This window comes from Mauremys reevesii, linkage group 7 (genome assembly GCF_016161935.1).
Source record: "Mauremys reevesii isolate NIE-2019 linkage group 7, ASM1616193v1, whole genome shotgun sequence".
Lineage (NCBI taxonomy): Eukaryota > Metazoa > Chordata > Testudines > Geoemydidae > Mauremys > Mauremys reevesii.
The window spans coordinates 16202757-16224829 of record NC_052629.1 but is presented as its reverse complement, the minus strand read 5'-3'; the positions used below and the strand labels follow the sequence as shown (position 1 = coordinate 16224829).

The window sequence follows — 22073 nt, the reverse complement described above, 5'->3', positions numbered from 1 at the left end:
AATCCACAATCAGACTCTGCAGACACTCAGTAAAAGGACAGCCCTTGACTCTAAATATGCACAAATTAGGGCGTGACAAAACGCTGCCAGATGGATGAGATGAAACCAGTGGGATGAGGGAAGACAGAGTTACAGTAAAATGAGCAAAGACAGACCTGCCTAGCCAGTTGACAAACTCTTGTGTATGACACACTTCATTTACACATGCTAGTCACTGAGCAACTGCCATGGTATTTTTAATATTGATGCAGAGTGAACAGAACTTTGTTTATTAAAGATTTTATATGAGAGACCTCTGCAAAATACACTGTGTAGAACTCTGTTTCTTTCTCAGTACATTTAGCTGAATCAGTCCTGCTGGAATTTGAGATATGTATAGGTGGTCAACTACTGTCCCCATATTGTTCTTTACAGGCCCCATGTTTAACAGCTCCACTCCTAGTTAACTGATCTTATTTTATAGACAACAAAAATATCAGTTATGAAACTCACTGTATAAACAGTAGTATGCTGGAACATATGCACACCCGGTTTTAAGGCTATCACTAAGGGCTGCTGCCAAAGTATCCTTTACCAGCTTCCAAGAAGAAAGCCTGACTGGCTGTGGTTATCAACAGACTCCTACCAAATTGAATATACAAATTTAATGCTTTTTATATTCAGTGTAACCTGTTTTAAATAGCCAGCAAAAACCATCTAGAAGAGGTGGTTGGTATTTGCCTAAGGTTCTGACCCTGCTAGGTGCCCCCAGCTTCAAAACAGATCTGGACCTAAAGGTTGCACAGAGTTATATTGGATGATACATGGGGTTTGACGTGGCACCTTAGGAGGTGGGAGTTGTGTTTTGAAGATGGTCCTGCATGCAGGTTTCTCTGTCACCTTAATAATGAAGGTTGGAATTGTCAAAGGTGCCTAAGGGAGTAGGGGACCTAACACTCCAAGGTCCTTTGAAAATCCTGTCCAAAAAGACCATCTGCCCTCCAAAACAACGATTACAGTAATCTTTTTAAATAACATCTGTCTGAATGACAGACAAACTACCCAGGTTCTGTATTTCCTGCATACAAGATGCAGGTCAGTCTTCAGTCATTCATCTGATGGCAAAGTGCATAGGCACCTGCCAAGATTTTGATTAATTAAACTTCACAATTTTGTTATTTTGATTTTTATGGTACTTCACACAAATAATATTTAACATTGAGATTTAAATCAACATTTATAGGACTTCCATGGTGAAATAAGCCCCAGAAATGATCTTTGTAACTCCAGGATATGGGGGAAAGGAAGATCTGGTGTTTGTATTTTTTTTATGTGATGTATTGAAAAGTGGGTGGTTGCATTTTGCATTTGCTTCAGTCTCTGAATGGGCTCTACATATAGCCATATGTAGAGCATGTTCCAGTAATCTTATCTTAAAGAAACAAAGGCGTAGATAATTGTAGCAAAGTCTATGTCAAAAAAGTATCAGAGGGGTAGTCGTGTTAGTCTGGTTCTGTAAAAGCAGCAAAGAGTCCTGTGGCACCTTATAGACTAACAGACGTTTTGGAGCATGAACTTTCGTGGGTGAATTCCCACTTCGTCGGATGCATGTCAAAAAAGGATATTTTTCCTGTCTAATAACAGATGGGGTAAAACTCGCAGTTGGCCACTGCCACTGATATGGTTTTTCCTGTCCACCCACACAGCTAAAACTCTCATTCAAGCTCTCATCATATCACATCTTAGTTATGGCAACATCCTTTTTTCTCGTCTTAACAAATATGGTCTTTCCCCATTCAGAATGTTGTGCAAATATCATTTTCCCAGCCTGTTTCTTAGACCATATCACCCTCTCTTTGAATCCCTCTAATTGCACCCCTTTATCAAATGTAAGCTGCTTATCTTAATTTTCAAGGCCCTTCACAACCTATGCCGTGTCTCATTCACTAGCACAGGGGCGAGCAAACTTTTTGGCCTGAGGGCCGCATTGGGTTTCAGAAATTGTATGGAGGGCCGGTTAGGGGAGCCTGTGCCTCCCCAAACAGCCAGACGTGGCATGGTCCCCACCCCCTATCCCTCCCTGCTTCTCGCCCCCTGAGAGGCCCCCCCCGACTCCTGCCCCAGCTGACTCCCCGTTCCCTGACAGCCCCCCCCCCCCGACCCCTGCCTCATCCACCCCTCTGTCCCCTGACTGTCCCTGGAACCCTGCCCCTGATGGCCCCCTGACACCCCATCCAGCCCCCTCATCCTTCCTGACTGCTCCCCCAGGACCCCTGCCCCGATTCAACCCCGTTCCCGTCCCTGACCACCTCGATCCCTATCCACACCCCGTCACCTGACCACCACCCCAAACTCTCCTGCCCTCTATCCACACACACACACACCCACATGCACACCCCGCTCTCCGCCCCCTTACCGCGCTGGCTGGAGCACTGGTGGCTGGCAGCGCTAGAGCTGCACTGCCCAGAACACCAGAACAGGCGCCCGGCTGGAGCCATCCACGCCACCGTGCAGCACAGCACGGGGTCAGGCTGGGCTCTGCAGCTGCGCTGCCCCAGGAGCTTGCAGCCCCACCGCCCACAGCGTTGCGCCAGTGGTGGGGCGAGCTGAGGCTGTGGGGGAGGGGGAACAGCAGGGGAGAGTCCAGGGGCCAGCCTCCCCAGGTCAGGAGCTCAGGGGCCATGCAGGAGGGTCCCGTGGGCCACATCCGTAGTTTGCTCACCTCTGCACTAGCAAAATGACAACTCCCAGTTCTGATTATGCCAGGCTCCATCACCCACTTGTTAAATATTCAAACAGTCACCTTTGTACTTTCTCCCATGCTCCCCCTTATGCTGTGGAACAGCTTTCTGTATACATCCTCAAAACGATCCCATTATCCTTCTTCAGATCTCTCCTTAAAACTCTCCTCTGTTGTAGTGCCTACAAAAAAACTTGACCACAGTTAGGCCACTGGTGTGTCAAGACTACCACCAATCATGCTGACTAATACTGTTTCATAGTATCCTTGTATTCCCTTGTCTGTCCACCTGTTGTCTTTTGTCTCCCATTTAGATTCTAAATTCTTTTGGGCAGGGATTGTCTTTTTGCTCTGTTTATACAGTGCCTAGCACAATGGACTCCTGGTCCATGTCTGGGAGCCCTAGTCACTATGTAATATAAATATTTAATAATAAAACCTGAGAACTGAGAAATTAGAGAATTTAATATGGTTTCTAATGAGAACTTATGTTGCAAATAGTGGACATGCTCCCTCAGGCAAGGGTGTTGCCCAGCTTTTAAGAACACAAGAATGGCCATACTGGGTCAAACCAAACCCAGTATGTTCTCTTCTGATAGTGGCTAACGCCAAATGCTTCAGAAGGAATGAACAGAACAGGCAGTCATCAAGTGATCCATCCTCTATCATCCACTCCAAGCTCTGGCACTCAGAGCATGGGGTTACATCAACATTTATAGGATCTGCTCATCTTGGCTAATAGCCTTTGATGGACCTATCCCCCATAAATTTACCTAATTCTTTTTTTAACCCAGTTATACTTTTGGCTTTCACAACATCCCTGGCAATGAATTCCACAAGTTGACTGAGCGGTGTGTGAAGAAATACTTCTGTTTGTTTAAAACTTGCTGCCTATTAATTTAATTGGGTGACCCCTGGTTCTTGTTTTATGTAGAAGAGTAAATAACACTCACTTTTTCCACACCATTCATGATTTTGTAGACCTCTATCATATCCCCCCTCAGTCATCTCTTTTCCAAGCTAAAAAAATCCCAGTCTTTTAAATCCCTTCTACTATGCAAGCTGTTCCATACCCTTAATCATTTGTGTTGTCTGTCTCTATAACTTTTCCGGTTGTAATATATCTTTTTTTTGGGATTGGGCGATCAAACTGCAGCTTTAAGGTGTGAATGTGGGATGGATTTATATAGTGGCATTATGATATTTTCAGTCTTATTATCTGTCCCTTTCAAATGGTTCCTAACGTTAGCTTTTTTGACTGCCGCTGCGCATTGAGTGGATGTTTTCAAAGAATTATCCACAATGACTCCAAGATCCCTTTCTTGAGTGGTAAAAGCTAATTTAGACCCCATCATTTTACATGTATAGTTGGGATTATGTTTTCCAATGTGCATTACTTTGCCTTTATCAACATTGAATTCCATCTGCCATTTTGTTGCCCAGTCACCCAATTTTCTAAGATGCCTCTGTAACTCTTTGCAGTCTACTTTGGACTTTACTACCTTGAGTAATTTTGTATCATCTACAGATTTTGCCACCTCAGTGTTAACCTCTTTTTCCAGATCATTTATGAATATGTTGAACAGCACTAGTCCCAGTATAGATCCCTGGGGGACGCTGCTATTTACCTCTCCATTGTGAAAATTGACCATTTATTTCTACCCTTTGTTTCCTATCTTTAAATCAGTTACTGATCCATGAGAGGACCTTACCTCTTATCCTATGATTGTATACTTTGCTTAAGAGCCTTTGGTGAGGGACTTTATCAAAGGCTTTCTGAAAGTCCAAGTACACTATATCCACTGGATTATCCTTGTCCATGTGTTTGTTGACACCCTGAAAGAATTCTCATAGATTGGTGAGACTTGATGCTCCTTTACAAAAGCTGTGTTGACGGTTCCACAACAAATCATGTTCATTTATGTGTCTGATAATTCTGTTCTTTGCTACTTTTCAACCAGTTTGCCTGGTCCTGAAGTTAGGCTTACTGGCCTGTGATTGCTAGGATCGCCTCTGGAGGCTTTTTAAAACATTGGTGTCACATTAGCTATCCTCCAGTCATCTGGTACAGAAGCTGATATGGCTACATACTTAAGTAGTTCTGCAACACATTTGAGTTCCTTCAGCACTCTTGGGTGAATACTCGTGACTTATTACTGTTAAATTAAACAGTTTGTTCCAAAACCTCCTCTGACACCTCAATCTGGTACAGTTCCTCAGATTTGTCACCTAAAAGGAATGACGTAGGTATGGGAATCTCCTTCACATCCTCTGCAGTGAAGATCAATGCAAAGAATTTATTTAGCTTCTACACAATTATCTTATCTTCTTTAAATACTCCTTTAGCACCATCATCGTGCAGTGGCCCCACTAATTGTTTGGCAGGCTTCCTGTTTCTGATGTACCTAAAACAAAATATTTTTTGCTGTTTAGTTTTTGAGTCTTTTGCTAGTTTTCTAACATTATCTTTGTCTTGTCAGGATTGAGCCTCAACCAACTCCCAGACTTGTATAGAAACTGGATCATTTGTTCCAGTCTACCAGCTCAGTCATATCCTATGAGAGGAGATAGTTCAGGCTTTGTCTTGGACAGCTGATAGCTTCTTCATTTAGGTGATATAGATTTAAGGGCTATGGGATAGAAAACAATAACACAAAGTAGGGTGTTTTGCATAGCCATTGAAGGATGAATAATTTAAATTTGGCTACGTTTAGAATTATTAATCTTCCACATCTCTGAGATAGTGACATAGAAGGGCTGTGTTGCAATTTGGCCCTTCAGGAACTTTTTGGGTGCTCCTGCTTTTGTTAAAGTTTCTGCTAAATTACCATTAATTACTTGATCTACTGCAAGTACTTGTCCTACATGAGCTTAAAAATTAAAAGCCCCAAAATTATAGGCATTAATTGTATGCTATAGTCAGCACTGAGAATCATGACAGGACAGACTAGCATTCTCGCTGCAAGACTGAACTAGTCTGTCATGTTTATTCTCATAGGTTAAAACCTCCAAAGCCGAGTGGTAATTGACTCATATGCTGTGTTCAGCAGTAAGAACAACCTAAATTATAAACTGTCTGTAGTTTTATTTAAAAACATCATGGTGAATTTAAAATGATGCTGAATGTCATGGGATGTCCAGTTTTTGTAACGCTAATTTATATACTGTTTTACCTACAGAGGGAGGAGTCAGTTCCTCTTGCGCAAAAAGGACTGCTCACATAAACTAGCCTAGCATTTAGTAGTATGGTTCCAGAACTGAAATGCCACTTTTGTTCTTCTTGATTTATATTGTGGAAACCATTAGCAATATTATAAGTTTTTTTCCGTTTTAAAGTTCTGATCTCTTAAAAGATAAATACAGGTCTGTCGCGTCTTACGTGCATTTAACATGTGCGTTTTCAGCTTTATGAGGTCGGCAAAAACCAAAAAAAAGAGAAAAATAACAATTTTAATACTGTACCTGTAGTGTGGGTGACTTCGCCCGCCATTCAACTCAATGTAAATTTGACTATATGTGGTTTTCGCTTTAAGCGCTAACCGCGGAACGGAACCCCCGCGTAAAATGAGACTCACCTGTACTGAATACACATGTAACTTTCCCATATAATTGCTAGCTCGTTCACCACTTTCTGACAACTTAGATGTTGTTTTTTGAAGGTAACCCTGACTGTTAGACTGATACAGCAGGTGGTGTGCTGCTCTGGCAGCTAGGATTTTCTTCTGCTCTTGTGTTACCACTTTGTCATTGCTTTGTTTCTCTGATCCCCTCCTCCATTGCCTCTTTCCTCACTTGTTGTGGAGAATACCACCAGTTTTTAAGGATTTTGGAAAATACTGGCCCCTTTACCCACCTGTTTTCCTCTACCTTTTATCTGAGCTGTATTTCTTCCTCCTCTTTTCTGTCATAATTTTTTCTATCCTCTTCATCCTCTCATCTTTTACCTCCCTTTTCTAATTTTTTTAATTGCTGTTGCATAGTTTAAAAATGCCTTTTGTTAGTGCCTGTATATATCTTGGGAGTTCTGTGTGCTGCTCCAGTGTAGTTTGCTCCTGAATGGCTTGGTGTATTTCATGCTCCACTTTATACATGCTACAGGGAGGACAGAATTGAGCCATGATTACAATGTGAGGTCCTGTTAATAACTGCAACTACTCAGCCTCTGCACTTGAGGGCTGGTAAAAGGGTTAGCAGTCTTCCTTGATGGAATGATCCTTAAAACTGGGTGTACATATTTCCCTGTATATTATTATTAATATTGATATAGACTCTGATCCTGCATTTATAGCCACAGAGGTAGACCTTTTCTTTGTGCCTGCATGGAAGTGTGACTTCCCTGATGTCACTGTAGGATCAGAGCCATAGGGTATGTCTACACTGCAGTGTAAGCCAGGGTCTCATAGACTTTAAGGTCAGAAGGGACCATTATGATCATCTAGTCTGACCTCCTGCACAATGCAGGCCACAGAATCCCACCCATCCACTTCTATAACAAACCCCTAGCCTATGTCTGAGTTATCGAAGTCCCCAAATTGCGGTTTGAAGACCTCAAGCTGCAGAGAATCCTCCAGAAAGTGACCCGTGCCCCATGCTGCAGAGGAAGGCGAAAAACCTCCAGGGCCTCTGCCAATCTGCCCTGGAGGAAAATTCCTTCCCTATCCCAAATATGGCGATCAGTTAAACCCTGAGCATGTGGGCAAGACTCACCAGCCAGCACCCAGGAAAGAATTCTCTGTAGTAACTCAGATCCCAACCCATCTAACATCCCATCACAGACCACGGTCTGTGGGACTCAAATCCACAGACTAGACGTTTCAAAGCCCATGCTTGACTGTCCACACTTATTAGTAACCATGGGTTTAGAATTTCTGGACTTGGGTCTCACACCAGCATTCAAGTGTCCACATAGTACTGCACAGACCCGAGTCAAACCAGCCTATCCCAGGTTTCCTAGTGCCCTCCCCAGCTGTAGCCCTTGGTTCATAGTGCAGTGTGGGAAAACTTGACTCTCCATCCAGCAGCACATTACCAGAAGTTGCCTCTGCCTGCCAACACATCCAACTGAGCCGTCTTTGGGTCTGCACAGACGTCTGGAGGTACCTTTTGAAGAACTTCTGCTTGCACTTTCACTTCAGGAAACGGGAAGAGCATCCATGAGATACCGATGGACATTTGGGCAGCATTTTCTGTCCTACTGAAGCACATCTAGGAGGAGGAGAACGATACATGGCAGAGTCTAACTGGGAGGTGCTGTTTGTGGCTCTGGGTATAGCTGTTGATGCTCCTTGTCAAGACTGGTGCTTCTGAAACTGGTGGGATCTCCTCTTACGCACCTGGGATGACCAGCAGTTTGTCCAGAAGTTGTGCGTGAAGAAAGTAACATTTCTAGAGCTTTGTGAACAGTTTGTCCTGACCTTCCAGTATCAGGACACACACATGAGGGAGGCCATGCTGGTCCAGAAGTAGTTTGCTATAACCATGTGGAAGGTTGCTATTCATGATGGAGGTCTGTTGCTAACCAGCTTGGTGTTGGCAAGTTGACTGTGGTAGCAGAAGTATCTGAGGCAGTATTGCATGTGACTTATCCAAAGGTTGTGGGCATAAACAATGTCCCTGAAATAATTGCTGATTTTGAGAGAATAGTGTTTCCAAACTGCACCAGGGCCATTGATGGGGCTAATGTTCCCATAGTTTTCCCTCCTCAAGGAGCACAAGAATATGTAAACTGCAAAAGAGTATTATGCCATTGTTGTTCAGGCTCTTTTGGACCACAGAGACTGATTTGAGGAAAAGTGCATGATAATAGGGTTTGCTGCTGATTGGGAGTTTACCTTCATGGGCAGACTGGGATCTACCAAATGACATTGTCATAATGGAGTAACTCTCCTCACTGTTGTTCTAGGGGACTTGTGGTATCCTCTTTTGCCTAGAGTTATGAAACAGAATGCTGATCACAGAGACCCTGGCCAAAGGTTTAATTACACGCTCAGTAGGTGTAGAATGGTGGTTGAATGTGCATTTGGTGCTGTTTACAGAATCGTTTGGAATCCTCTGCATTATTGTGGCTTGCTGTGCTCTTCACAAAGTTTGTGAAGCCATAGGTGAGCCATTTCATCTGGAGTGGACGTATGATAGTGATGGATTGCTGGGCCAATAAACTCAAGCAGAAAGTGCACCTATCACAACTGGAGCAGGATTCACTCATGCAACAGAAATCAGGGATGCTTTTTGCACTCACATTATGAACTTGCATGGACCAATGGATGAAGAAGATGATGATGTTTCTAAATGCATCTGAACAGCAATATCAACAGTAAACTAAGTACTGTCACTGGGGGAGGGGCAGTAAATATGAATTTTTAATTGTGGATGAAATAACTTCTTACAATGTGGTAGTGGGGATGGTGATTTTTATGCATTTTTACATATGGATAAGATGAACTGTGTTTTTTACTTATGGATTCAAAAAGATATATTGAGACATTTTTGTTGTATACGACTTCCCAGTTATGCCTCATCATGTTTTTATCTTTATTCTTTTAAATATATGTTTTATGCAGTTCATCTGTAGTGATAGTAATAAACTTTGTTAATGAAGCCGAAGCCTTTGTCATTCTGCAATACAATCCTGTTAACAATAGTAAAAGCCTTATAGGCAGGCCAGCTGCCATGAAATGACCAAAAGAGAAATTAAATAAAATCAAGTGCATACACAAAGAGTGAACAGTGCAAAACCATGAAACCAGTGCACACACACAAAAAAAAGAGAAACTCTCACACTTATGAGTGTCCCCAGCCTCCCTGTTCTTTGCCCTTCTGGGGCATTTGGTGTGGAATAGGAGATGCTGCATAGGGGTGTGGGACTGCACTGGGTACATTTTCCTAGTCCAGCTAGCGTTCAGTCCTGGTTATATGGGTCACAGAACCGTAGAATTGTCCAGAGAGTTTCTGGTTTTCAGGATATGGTGGCATGGAAGAGACTCGGGACATGGTGTTGGCTCAGCAGGTGTGGGTAGAGCCAGGAGCCTCACTCTCGCAGCTGTTAGCAAGCAGCCTCTCAAATAGGTCTTTCTCTCAAGTGACATTCCTGCTCAAAGAGCTGCACTGCAAGTCTCTCCTCGCACTCTTTGCCTCTAACTTTGTCATGAATTCTTCTCCCTCTGGTACTGGTGGCTGCCCCTGTCCAGGATGTCTACCATGAGGTCGTCTCAGACAAACATCCTCTCTGACTGCATTTTGACAGTGCGACACCCCAGCTTCCTGCTGGACTGTGTCTGGCATGCAGAAGTAGAACAGCTTGAAAACAGAAATGAAACAGGATTGTTTCAGTATTACAGAAGTCTACATCATCGCAGAAGTGTCTTTGGAATCTCCAGGCCAAAAAATGATACTTTGTAAAACTCCTTCAGTGTATTTGGAGAGCTAAATTTTAGTTCCCTGATGCTCTGTGAACAATAAGAGCTAGTATATGTAAAGCTTTCACATACAACAGAAATATCATTTGTATATTTCACCTATCTTTAAAAATTGCTGACCACTTTAGCTTGGGGGGCAGGGGTATAAACCATGGAAGTAAACTTGCTGTGGTTTACTGCCTATAGTTTCACAATCCTTTTAGGCAATCAGTATTCTGGAGATTCCTGAATGTCAAAGGGATATTCTGTTCCAGGCTACTGGTGGGCAAGCCAGCCATTTATGCTAAAGGGGTTTTCAATTTGCAGTGAGTGTGCAACACATCTATGAGTGGAATGGGCTGGTGACCTGCAGAAGAGGGCCTAGAAAAATAACCCTGCTCTGAAATGTTTGTACTATGGGAAAAGTTTGCAGCTATCAGCACCCAAGATTGGATCAGAATTCATAGGGAAACGAACAGGGCTCCCACTGTTAGTTTCCCTCCTTCCCCTTAGGATATTTAGTAAAAGTTGCAGGTTCCCATGAATTTTTGTTTGCCTGTGACCTGTCTGTAACTTTTGCTAAAAATACCTGTGACAAAATATTAACCTTAGTTATAAACCAGAAATCTCTCATTTGTATTAATAACAAACATGGATGCAGAAAGTTACCAGGCCTCAGGCTACTTCTGTTTTTTCTGTTTCTGCTGCTCGTTCTGTGGCGGGTTGCTTCTCTGGGAAGTCATCAAACAGCTCCTGTGAGTATGGCCCCAGGATGTGCTATAGCTGCTCTGAAGGCAAAGCGTCCTCAGCGACTGGCATGAGCACTGAGTACTTTGTAACAGTGATCCAGTGGCTGCTGTCTTCCTTCGGGTGCTGTAGTAGATTCAGGGGTCAGAAGGTCACCATCTTGGCTGATTGGTTGTCTTAGTGCTTTGTGCAGTTCCCAGCACCTGGTCAAAGTCCTCACAAAAGAGGCAGGATGAGTTCCCAGAGGTGCAGTTCTCATTCCTGGCTTTCTGATAGTCTGTCTGGATCTGCTCTGCATTGATCATCTAACCATTGAATCCCCAGTGCTCGCAGCTTCTCTGATATTTCTTGATAAACGTCGTTTCTAGTATTCTTACTGGAGTCAAGTGTCTTGTTCACCTCACACCAGAGATGTACCAGAATCTGACTGTGGTCCTGTGACCAGGTGTGCCAGCATGCTTGGAAAGGGACTTCCTATTGTTGGCCACAGCTAACGCAGGAGGTGGTTCAATCTGTTTTCAATTCCCCAGACAGAATAAAATGGAAGGATTAAACACAGAGTATACTTGAACCAGGGGGATTGCTTCAATTTCCTGTGGTCAATTCGCCAGATGATAGTTTGACTGCTTCTTGGAGCAGCTGGTACGGGAACTCACAAGGGGAGAGGCAACTCTAGATTTAGTCCTGAGTGGAGCGCAAGAGTGGTCCAAGAGGTAACTATAACAGGACCACTTGGAAATAGTGACCATAATATAATAACATTTAACATCCCTGTGGTGGGAAGAACATCTCAACAGCCCAACACTGTGGCATTTAATTTCAAAAAGGGGAACTATGTAAAAATGAGGGGTTTAGTTAAACAGAAATTAAAAGGTACAGTGACTAAAGTGCAATCCCTGCAAGCTGCATGGGTGCTTTTTAAAGACACCATAATAGAGGCCCAATTTAAATGTATACCCCAAATTAAGAAACACAGTAAAAGAACTGAAAAAGAGCCACCATGGCTTAACAAGCATGTAAAAGAAGCAGTGAGAGATAAAGACTTCCTTTAAAAAGTGGAAGTCAAATTCTAGTGAGGCAAATAGAAAGGAGCATAAACACTGCCAAATTAAGTGTAAAAATGTAATAAGAAAAGCCAAAGAGGAGTTTGAAGAATGGCTAGCCAAATAAGTACATCAGAAGCAGGAAGCCTGCTAAACAACAAGTGGGGGCCCTCGATGATCGAGATACAAAAGGAGTGCTTAAAGATGATAAAGCCATTGTGGAGAAACTAAATGGATTCTTTGCTTCAGTCTTCACGACTGAGGATGTTAGGGAGATTCCCAAACCTGAGCCGGCTTTTGTAGGTGACAAATCTGAGGAACTGTCACAGATTGAAGTGTCACTAGAGGAGGTTTTGGAATTAATTGATAAACAACATTAACAAGTCACCGGGACCGGATGGCATTCACCCAAGAGTTCTGAAAGAACTCTGTGAAGTTGCGGAACTATTAACTAGGATTTGTAACCTGTCCATTAAATCAGCCTCTGTACCCAGCAACTGGAAGATAACTAATGTAAAGCCAATATTTAAAAAAGACTCTAAAGGTGATCCTGGCAATTACAGACCAGTAAGTCTAACGTCAGTACTGGGCAAATTAGTCGAAACAATAGTAAAGAATAAAATTGTCAGAGACATAGAAGAACATAAATTGTTGGGCAAAAGACAACCTGGTTTCTGTAAAGGGAAATCGTGTCTTACTAATCTATTAAGAGTTCTTTGAAGGGGTCAACAAACATGTGGACAAGGGGGATCCAGTGGACATAGTGTACTTAGATTTCCAGAAAGCCTTTGACAAGGTCCCTCACCAAAGGCTCTTACGTAAATTAAGTTGTCATGGGATAAGAGGGAAGGTCCTTTAATGGATTCAGAACTGGTTAAAAGACAGGGAACAAAGGGTAGGAATTAATGGTAAATCCTTAGAATGGAGAGGGGTAACTAGTGGTGTTCCCCAAGGGTCAGTCCTAGGACCCTCAATCCTATTCAACTTATTCATAAATGATCTAGAGAAAGGGGTAAAAAGTGAGGTGGCAAAGTCTGCAGATGATACTAAACTGCTCAAAATAGTTAAGACCAAAGCAGACTGTGAAGAACTTCAAAAAGATCTCTCAAAACTAAGTGATTGGGCAACAAAATGGCAAATGAAATTTAATGTGGATAAATGTAAAGTAATACACATTGGAAAAATAACCCCAACAACATGATGGGGGCTAATTTAGCTATAACAAATCAGGAAAAAGGTCTTGGAGTCATCATGGATAGTTCTCTGAAGACGTCCACTCAGTGTGCAGAGGCGGTCAAAAGAGCAAACAGGATGTTAGGAATCATTAAAAAGGGGATAGAGAATCAGAAGGAGAATATATTATTGCCCTTATATAAATCGATGGTATGCCCACATCTTGGATACTGCATACAGATGTGGTGTCCTCATCTCAAAAAAGATATACTGGCACTAGAAAAGGTTCAGTGAAGGGCAACTAAAATGATTAGGGGTTTGGAACGGGTCCCATATGAGGAGAGATTAGAGGCTAGGACTTTTCAGCTTGGAAAAGAGGAGACTAAGGGGGGATCTGATAGAGGTATATAAAATCATGAGTGATGTGGAGAAAGTAGATATAGGAAAACGTAAATAATTTTTCCTTAATACAAGAACTAGGGATCACCAAATGAAATTAATGGGCAACAGGTTTAAAACAAATAAAAGGAAGTTCTTCACACAACGCACAGTCAACTTGTGGAACTTCTTACCTGAGGAGGTTGTGAAAGCTAGGACTATAACAGCGTTTAAAAGAGAACTGGACAAATTCATGGAGGTTAAGTCCATTAATGGCTATTAGCCGGGATGGGTAGGGAATGGTGTCCCTAGCCTCTGTTTGTCAGAGGGTGGAGATGGATGGCAGGAGAGAGAGCACTTGATCATTACCTCTTAGGTTCACTCCCTCTGGGCACCTGGCATTGGCCACTGTCGGTAGACAGGATACTGGGCTAGATGGACCTTTGGTCTGCCCCAGTATGGCCGTTCTTATGGACTCGAGTCCCAGTGGGCCTTGGGCACAGACTCCACCCCAGTGCTGGGCTATAGGGCCTGGGTCATGAAGGCATACTGACCCAAGTCAGGCTGATTGGTGTGTGGACAAAAGGCAGGCTTGGGCTTGAACCTGAGTCTAAGCCCAGGCATATGTTGTAGTGTAGACATCATTACATCAACTGATATTTTCACTTTGTTCAGTAAAATAAGATCAGCCAATTAATGTGACAATTATTAATTAATTCTAAATTACAATGTGAAGTATAGAAAAATGTGTATCTTAAGTGGAAGAACTTTTAGTTTGCATATGTAACTGGTCTAAAGAAGAGTTTTTTATTTTCAGAATTTCTTGAGGTTGGCAAGAAACAACCTGCCCTCGATGTTCTTTATGATGTTATGAAAAGCAAAAAACATCGAACATGGCAAAAAATCCACGAGCCGATTATGCTGAAGTATCTGGAGCTCTGCGTGGACCTCCGCAAGAGCCACCTGGCAAAGGAAGGATTGTATCAGTACAAGAACATTTGCCAGCAGGTAGGAATTGTGAAATGTTCATTCTTTACCAACCGCAGCATGATGTACGTTAGAGTAGTTGTATATTTAAAACTTTTATTACTTCTAAAACATAGAATTGTTTTGTATCCAGGGCCCCAGTCCTGCAAGTTGCAGAGGCCTGCCGAACTGCTTGCAGGGGTGGAGTCTAGATAGCAGAGCACCCAATATAATAGGTCTCCAGGTTTGATTGGTATATCTAGGCACTATTTATAAATTTAATACAAGTAATAAATAATAACTTGATCTTACATTTATGGACTTACTCTATATAAGCCTGCTTTAGATTTTACCACCATAATTAGAATATATGCTTACAATATTTGCTTCCCATTGCCGGAGAAAGCCACTTCAAATGTTCTGCCTTTGATCTAGGTGAACATCAAATCCTTAGAGGATGTTGTTCGAGCCTATTTGAAACTAGCTGAAGAAAAAACGGAAGCTGCCAAGGAAGAGTCCCAGCAGATGGTGCTAGATATAGAAGACTTGGATAATATTCAAACTCCAGAGAGGTAGGAGGTCTTTCTTTCAATTGTAAACCCTTGTAAGGGTTTGTCTCTTCTGTGTATTTACAGCACCCCGGTATCTTAATCCCCTATGGAGCCTCTGGGTGCTATCATAATATAAATACTTTCTACTGCTGCTGAAGGCTGTGCTTCTGCTGTCTTTTTAGATAAGACTTAATGTAGCTCTTACCAGTTGTACATTTTAAAAATAGATTTTTCTATTTAATATACAGGTCCTGGTTTTGGATTTGTGATTAGGTTTGAGATAAGAGGTTTGGAGTAAAATTAAACCATCAGTATTAGAAAAAGTGGCTTTATTGTATAAATAACATATCTGACTTGTAGAGTAAATGTAAATTTTGCTCAATTAATATCCAGATATTCTTTATGATGTAACTTTATTAAGGCAGATTATGTATTTAATAATTTAAATGGTTCTGAGAGTGTCTGAGAGTTGGTGGAACCCAGTTCAAGCTGTCTAAACATTAAAGTGCTTTGACCATGCTGTCAAATCTTAACTTCTTGACATTTTAAATCTGTAATTAGGCAGTTCTCCAAAATCATATTTTAAGAAGGGATGTTTCTGGGGTGTGTTTGTGTTTGAAGTTTCAATTAATGCCTCCTTTAGGAAAACAAACTACCTGGTGATTTGAAGGGATTTGTCTGTTGGCTGGGTGGTGGGGAAGAAATTATCTTAACAGCCTGTGACAAATGTAACCTTAACAAAAATGATTATTTAATCAAGCATCATCCTGTTCAGTACCATAGAATATGTAGTTGGTCAGATACGGGCAAATCAGTAATTATTTGGTCTAGTTCATAGGCAAGTACGTTCATAAATAATTTAAAATTTGTTAGGATATTCCTGAAAGTGTAAATTTTACCTTGTATTTGTAGACGACTTGGTATCTTGCAGACTAAGAGATGGGTGGATTTAGTTAGAAGTAGAAAAACAGACATTTTAAATAAGTAGGATGTTAAGCAAGTACACATGGAAGCTGTCACTATCTGCATATCTTCTAGACTTTTAGAAAATGTATCCTTTCATATTGCTTAGGCATATCGCTTTAAGGCTGGTAGTCTGTTGTGAAGGTTATAGAAATCAGTGACTGTGTGACTGTACCTGTTTTCCAAACAGTGTCCAAGCATAAACTTCTGCTTTGTCACATGTCAATAGATACAAGAAAGCACCTGAATCGGCTGCTGCTCCCTCTGGTGTAGCATTGCAGGACAATTGGGGAGGAAGTCTGGGCCAGTAGAGGAGTCTACTGCTCTCTTGGTGGAAGGGGGAAAGACTTTGTAGATGAGGTGTTCCCAAAACAGTCTTTTTGTCTGGTGTTGTGAGGAATACCAGAAGCAAGGAAACCTGGGCTTTTCAGGGATGCCACTCAGTACCATCAGCTATCTACATAGGATGCAGTTTGAGCTGGAACTAGCTTTGAAATTCACTGACAAGCGTATGACTTCTTTTTAAATTCTTCATAACAGCCAAAGTCTTGGGAACATGTAAAAATATACAGTAAACTGCTGTTCAAGTTTGACTGGGCTATTTTGTAGGTCTTAATAAGAAAAAGGTAAGTGAGCGGATGAGGGTGAGAATCGTGGGGACTAACTGTCATTTTCTCAATAATAGTGTTCTCTTAAGTGCTGTAAGTGGGGAAGACACTCAAGATCGTACAGATCGGCTGCTTTTGACTCCCTGGGTTAAATTTCTATGGGAATCATACAGACAGTGTTTGGACCTTCTTCGAAACAATTCTAGAGTGGAACGCCTCTACCATGATATTGCACAGCAAGGTAAAATGAAAGCATGAAATGTAAATTACAGTGTGATTTAGCACATCTGTGTGTGCACACCCTCAGCTGAAAAATTATAGGTTACTTTTGCTTGAATAAAGCTATTGGTGAAAAACACATTAATCTCTCAGGCTTGTGTGCATGCACACAATATTTTAGAAACTCCTGAGGCCCCTTGACTCCAGGATGGCTGGTCTGTAGTTAATATCTTACTTGATGCAAGTAGTTTCTTATAACAGATCTTTCAAGAGCAGTTTTATTTTTTCCAGGAGTTTCCTCTACTAAGAATATTTAGTAGTGTTGTACCTGTGTTAATCTCTAACCTATTTTCTTAATAACAAGTAGAAGGCACATTTCCCCCTTGTTATCTATTATGGCAAATGTTGTCCCCCCCAATGAGGTATGACATGTAACCAATTTTAGGTGCAATAGCGGACTGTCTGAAATAGTTGTTCTTTCAATCACAAATTATTGGACTCCATGCGGGAATACCTGGATGAACTATTATGGGCTGTGCTGAGGAGAAGGAAAGATGAGAAAGTCAGGGTTGTCCTTCTGACCTTAATATCTGAGTTTTGAAAGAAGAGAAGTGGGCATATAAAGAATCTCCTTTGGGGCTTTTTTGAGTGGGATTGTGGAAGAAATAATCTAGATTTATTTTCTTCCATTTTCATAACAACATGGATATTTGTATCCTTTGTTGAAAGAAACAACTCCAAGTTACTAGATTTTTTTTCCTAGATTTTTTTTTTCTGTGTCCCAAAATTGTGCATATTGTGGGTGGGTTCCTTTGTTCCTTGGAGGGATCTTCCTATCATTCATCCAGTGTTCCCTGCCACACTGATTTTTCTCATCCAGAATCGGTCTCCTGTCTATCACTGGGAGAGAAAGGGCTATTTCATCAGTAGAAGTGTCCCAATGCAGGCACTCTTATTTTATTTTAAAAAGAGCCTTAAAAAGAGAGTGAAGTAGAAAACTAGAATTTACCCCCTTTTTGTGAATGTTGAAGTAACTTGCCACAGTGGACTAATCTGAATTTCAGCAGTAAGGGCTTGATGAGAATCTTTTTTTCTGCTTTTCACAAAACCAGAAACTTTTAGATTCTACCACCCAGACAGTTTTATTCAGAATTATTTTGGACACTTTGTGAAAGGCTGGTACAACATAAAAGCAAGGAACCGTGTTTCCTGTCAAACATTTTAAAAACAGTCTAATAAAGTGATCTTGTCAGGTTTTTAATTGAGTAATTCTGCAAAAACACTCAAGGTAGTATTATCTGGCATAGTCTCTGGTTCGTCTCTTGAGAGGCTTTCAGTGGACTTCTCCAAATCAAGAATCTTTAGGCAACTTGATTTTCATATCATGCAGTTTGAAGCCATAGCTAATTTTATAGTTATTTAATAGTTAACATTTAATAGTTAATATTGCTAACATGAACATCATTCAATTTCACAGCTTTTAAGTTCTGCTTGCAGTACACTCGTAAGGCTGAGTTCCGTAAACTCTGCGATAACCTGAGGATGCATTTAGGGCAGATCCAACGCCACCATAACCAAAGTACAGCAATTAACCTCAGTAATCCTGAGAGCCAGTCTATGCACTTGGAGACAAGGCTTGTGCAGCTGGACAGTGCTATTAGCATGGAATTGTGGCAGGTATGTATTAAACTTTATGCTTATTAACAGGACCCACAGTACTTTACTGCACCAAGATCCATAGACCCTCAGTCCCAAACTGGCATCAAATTTTGAATTCTGTAGTGTGTTCTCCAAGATCTAAAATACATACAGGGATGCGAAGATTTAGAGTGAAATTTTAATGTGTTGAATTTATACTGTAGTCATACGTGTATTAAGTATCAAACAGCTTTGATCCTGGTGCTGTCTAGAAGCAGAACTTCAAGATAAGCCACTATTTGCAATGGAAAATGAATTTTTGTGGGCGTTGATATAGTTGCCAAAGACTGCTTGGAGTATAAGTGAAGGAAATCAGTTAGTTGACCCTCCTCATCTCTGAAAATTTGCTTTCTCAAGGGAGAGATCAGATTTTCTGGAGGCATTCAGCAGGGACCTAAATCTGTGATGAGAGTCCCCATTCTCTAATTCAGGGTTCGGCAACCTTTCAGAAGTGCTGTGCCAGGTTTATTCACTCTAATGTAAGGTTTTGCGTGCCAGTAATACATTTTAACGTTTTTAGAAGGTCTGTTTCTCTAAGTCTATAATATATAACTAAACTATTGTTGTATGTAAAGTAAATAAGGTTTTTAAAATGTTTAAGAAGCTTCTTTTAAAAACTAAATTAAAATGCAGAGCTCCCCTGACTGGTGGCCAGGACCTGGGCAGTGTGTGTGCGCTGCTGAAAATCAGCTCACGTGCCGCCTTTGGCACGCGTGCCATAGGTTGCCTACCCCTGCTCTAACTGTTTTCAGGGTCCCAAAATTGTGGAATATGACCGTCCATGATTTAGATACTAATTTATTTTTGTTATTTCTACTCAGTCTTTTTCCTTTAGAGAAATGCCAAAGTCAAAATTACAGTTATTAATGCAAGTTTTGTTAATTTGTTTTACATTAATCTTTAAAAATATTTCCATTATGTTCCTTTATCAGGTGTAGATTTGTCATGCTTCTAATATAATAAATCTGAGGCAGTTCTGGTCACTATTGATTAGATGGGAGATAGAGAGAAGGGCAAATAGAGCTTTTTGAAAAAATTCTGAGGAGACATTTTGTCATTGGAATTTGCCAGTTTGTCGAAATCAAAATGTTTTTCAAAGATCATTCCATTTTGATGAAGTTCCGATGGAAACCAGGCAGGCTTCTGACTACCTTGTGTGCTTGATTTCTTGTCAGCTCACCCACCTGGCTCCTTTGTATCCTGCCTGGTGGGCTGACAGAGAGAGCTGAGAGCCTCGCTGGGAGTCCAGGCTCACTGATCTTTTGTAGCCTTTGGCTTCCAGGGTCTGTGGCTCCAAAGCAGCCCACCAGGCAGACTGCCTCAGATTGGGGGTTTATTCCCTTTTATAGAGAATTTTGAAATCTTCTAGTTTTGTGCCAAATTGGAATGAAACCAAATTTTTCCATGAAACAGAATTCCCTTCACTGCCCAGCTCTAGCAAATAGTTTTAAAGTATTTGCAATATATGGAAATCATTTCTTTGTTAGAAAGGAATGTATTTATTTATGGGTAACTGATCAAGTTGAAAATTATAGATAGATATATATTCAAATGATAAAGCTGTGTATATTAAATATGCTCGTAAAAGCTTTAGCTTTTAGTTTTCTAATTTTCTTACAAGTAATATACTGAAAATAATTCTTTTGTTCATTATTTTAGGAAGCTTTCAAAGCAGTGGAGGATATTCATGGACTATTCTCCTTGTCTAAGAAACCACCCAAACCCCAGCTGATGGCAAATTACTATCACAAAGTTTCCACTGTCTTCTGGAAATCAGGAAATGCTCTTTTCCATGCATCCACACTTCACCGACTGTACCACCTCTCAAGAGAAATGCGAAAGAATCTCACACAAGAGGAGATGCAGAGGTGGGGAGAGATGCTTTTCATCTAGCTTCTGGTTTTAATCACTTATGTACAAATGAATTAAATTTAGCGTGTAATAAGAAGCAGATGGAATGTTTATTTGAGAGGGTGGCATCAGATACTAAACAGCTTTGCTTAAAGGGATAAATAAAGAATGTCCCAATAATAAGGGCAAGAAGGACATTCAACGAATCTTGTAATGAAGGTGAGCATTGGGACCTCCTGGGTGTTGTTACCATATTTGCCACAGACAGAGACCCTGAGCAAGTCACCAAACCTCTGTCTTGCCTCCATTTTGTGAAATGGTGAAATACTTACTTCACCTGACTTAATTATTGTTAGTAAAGTGCTCTGAGATCTTTGAATGAAAGATATTATGCAAATGTACATTATTAAGGCAGACAATAGACTCCATTCACCTCAGTGCTGAGTGTGACCTTGAAAAGGCTTTTGAGGCATGCTGGTGCACTCAGTGAGCAGCAGTTGGCTATCCATGGCTGATCTCTGGAGTTTGTAAACCGGTAACGTTCACCTACAAACCCTTGTAAATTCAAAAATGGTGGGAAGGTACAATTTAAGGAAGATGTTCACATTCCACTTAAACTCACTTATCTGGGCATTCAGCACATATTTCAGATTTTATTTAATGTCACCTTCTACAGTAACATATTTAAGTTAGACTTATTTTTAATTGATTTTTTTTAAATTATCGCATGAAATTAATCAATTTTATGGAGATGTCAGTAGCTGTTATTCCACAGCTAAGGGGCCTTGTGATTGTACTGAAAGCAGGTCTAAGATGGCTCTGGCTACCATCCCTTCCTTGGATATTCTTTAATTTTTTTTGTATTTGGAGAGAAGGTTGTTTTTTTTTTCCTCCCCCCCAAGGATCTGAGTAATAAAGGGCTGATATCGACTAAGTTATCCCTGCTAGAAATTAAGAAGCACTCAGAATTAGTCTGAACACTGAAATACTAAGATGTCTTGTTTTCTGGTGTTGCTTGTATTTTGACATGGCGTAGTTTTCGAAAGAATAAATCATTCACCCCTTAGCTCTTATTCTGATTAGATGCTTCTGTTTTACAACTGAAATATATGTGTAAAAAAACCCAACAAAACACACACTCTAAGATTTCTGTTTTATAATTCATCTTTTGTGATTATACTTTAACAACAGGATGTCAACCCGAGTCCTTTTGGCTACTCTGTCAATTCCTATAACTCCTGAGCGAACTGATATTGCTCGTCTTCTGGATATGGATGGTATCATTGTTGAAAAGCAGCGACGTCTGGCCACTCTGCTGGGCCTCCAGGCCCCACCTACACGCATCAGTCTTATTAATGATATGGTAAATAATGGTGTTTGAGTGCAAGGTTTTATATTGAATCTGTAGTTTCCCGCAAAAGCTGCTATAGTTAGATGTGGAGCTGCAATTCAAAATATTCCAGTAAATTTAAAAAGTCCATTAAAGTAAAAGAATTCAACATGATCAACTGTAAAGATGTTTATAATTTAACTGTCTAGTAATATACTTTCTTCTGATGTGCTAGAAAGTCAGGCTAAAGTTAGTCCCTCTCTTTGGTCTGTATTTCTTTCTCCATTTGAAAAACAACATGGATAGACTAATCCTAACTCTGTGTCTTTGTACCCAGTGAAATTTAATGTTCCAATATAGTGATAAATATTGTCCATTTTGTGATAAAAGCAAACCAGAAGGCTGCTGTGAATGATCCTGCAATGGCTTTGGA

At 40.9% G+C, this 22073-nt stretch overlaps 1 protein-coding gene across 11 annotated transcripts in view; it reads left to right on the top strand.

The window, feature by feature from the left end:
* The window catches only part of EIF3A (eukaryotic translation initiation factor 3 subunit A), a 53219-nt gene that overhangs the window by 781 nt on the left and 30365 nt on the right, over nucleotides 1–22073 (top strand). For all 11 annotated transcript variants that reach the window (XM_039547721.1, XM_039547731.1, XM_039547727.1 and 8 more), the window contains exons 2-7: nucleotides 14272–14462; nucleotides 14856–14992; nucleotides 16620–16783; nucleotides 18239–18438; nucleotides 20119–20327; nucleotides 21502–21673. In XM_039547721.1, coding sequence (XP_039403655.1) covers nucleotides 14272–14462; nucleotides 14856–14992; nucleotides 16620–16783; nucleotides 18239–18438; nucleotides 20119–20327; nucleotides 21502–21673 — 1073 coding nt within the window. The remainder of the gene's footprint in view (nucleotides 1–14271; nucleotides 14463–14855; nucleotides 14993–16619; nucleotides 16784–18238; nucleotides 18439–20118; nucleotides 20328–21501; nucleotides 21674–22073) is intronic.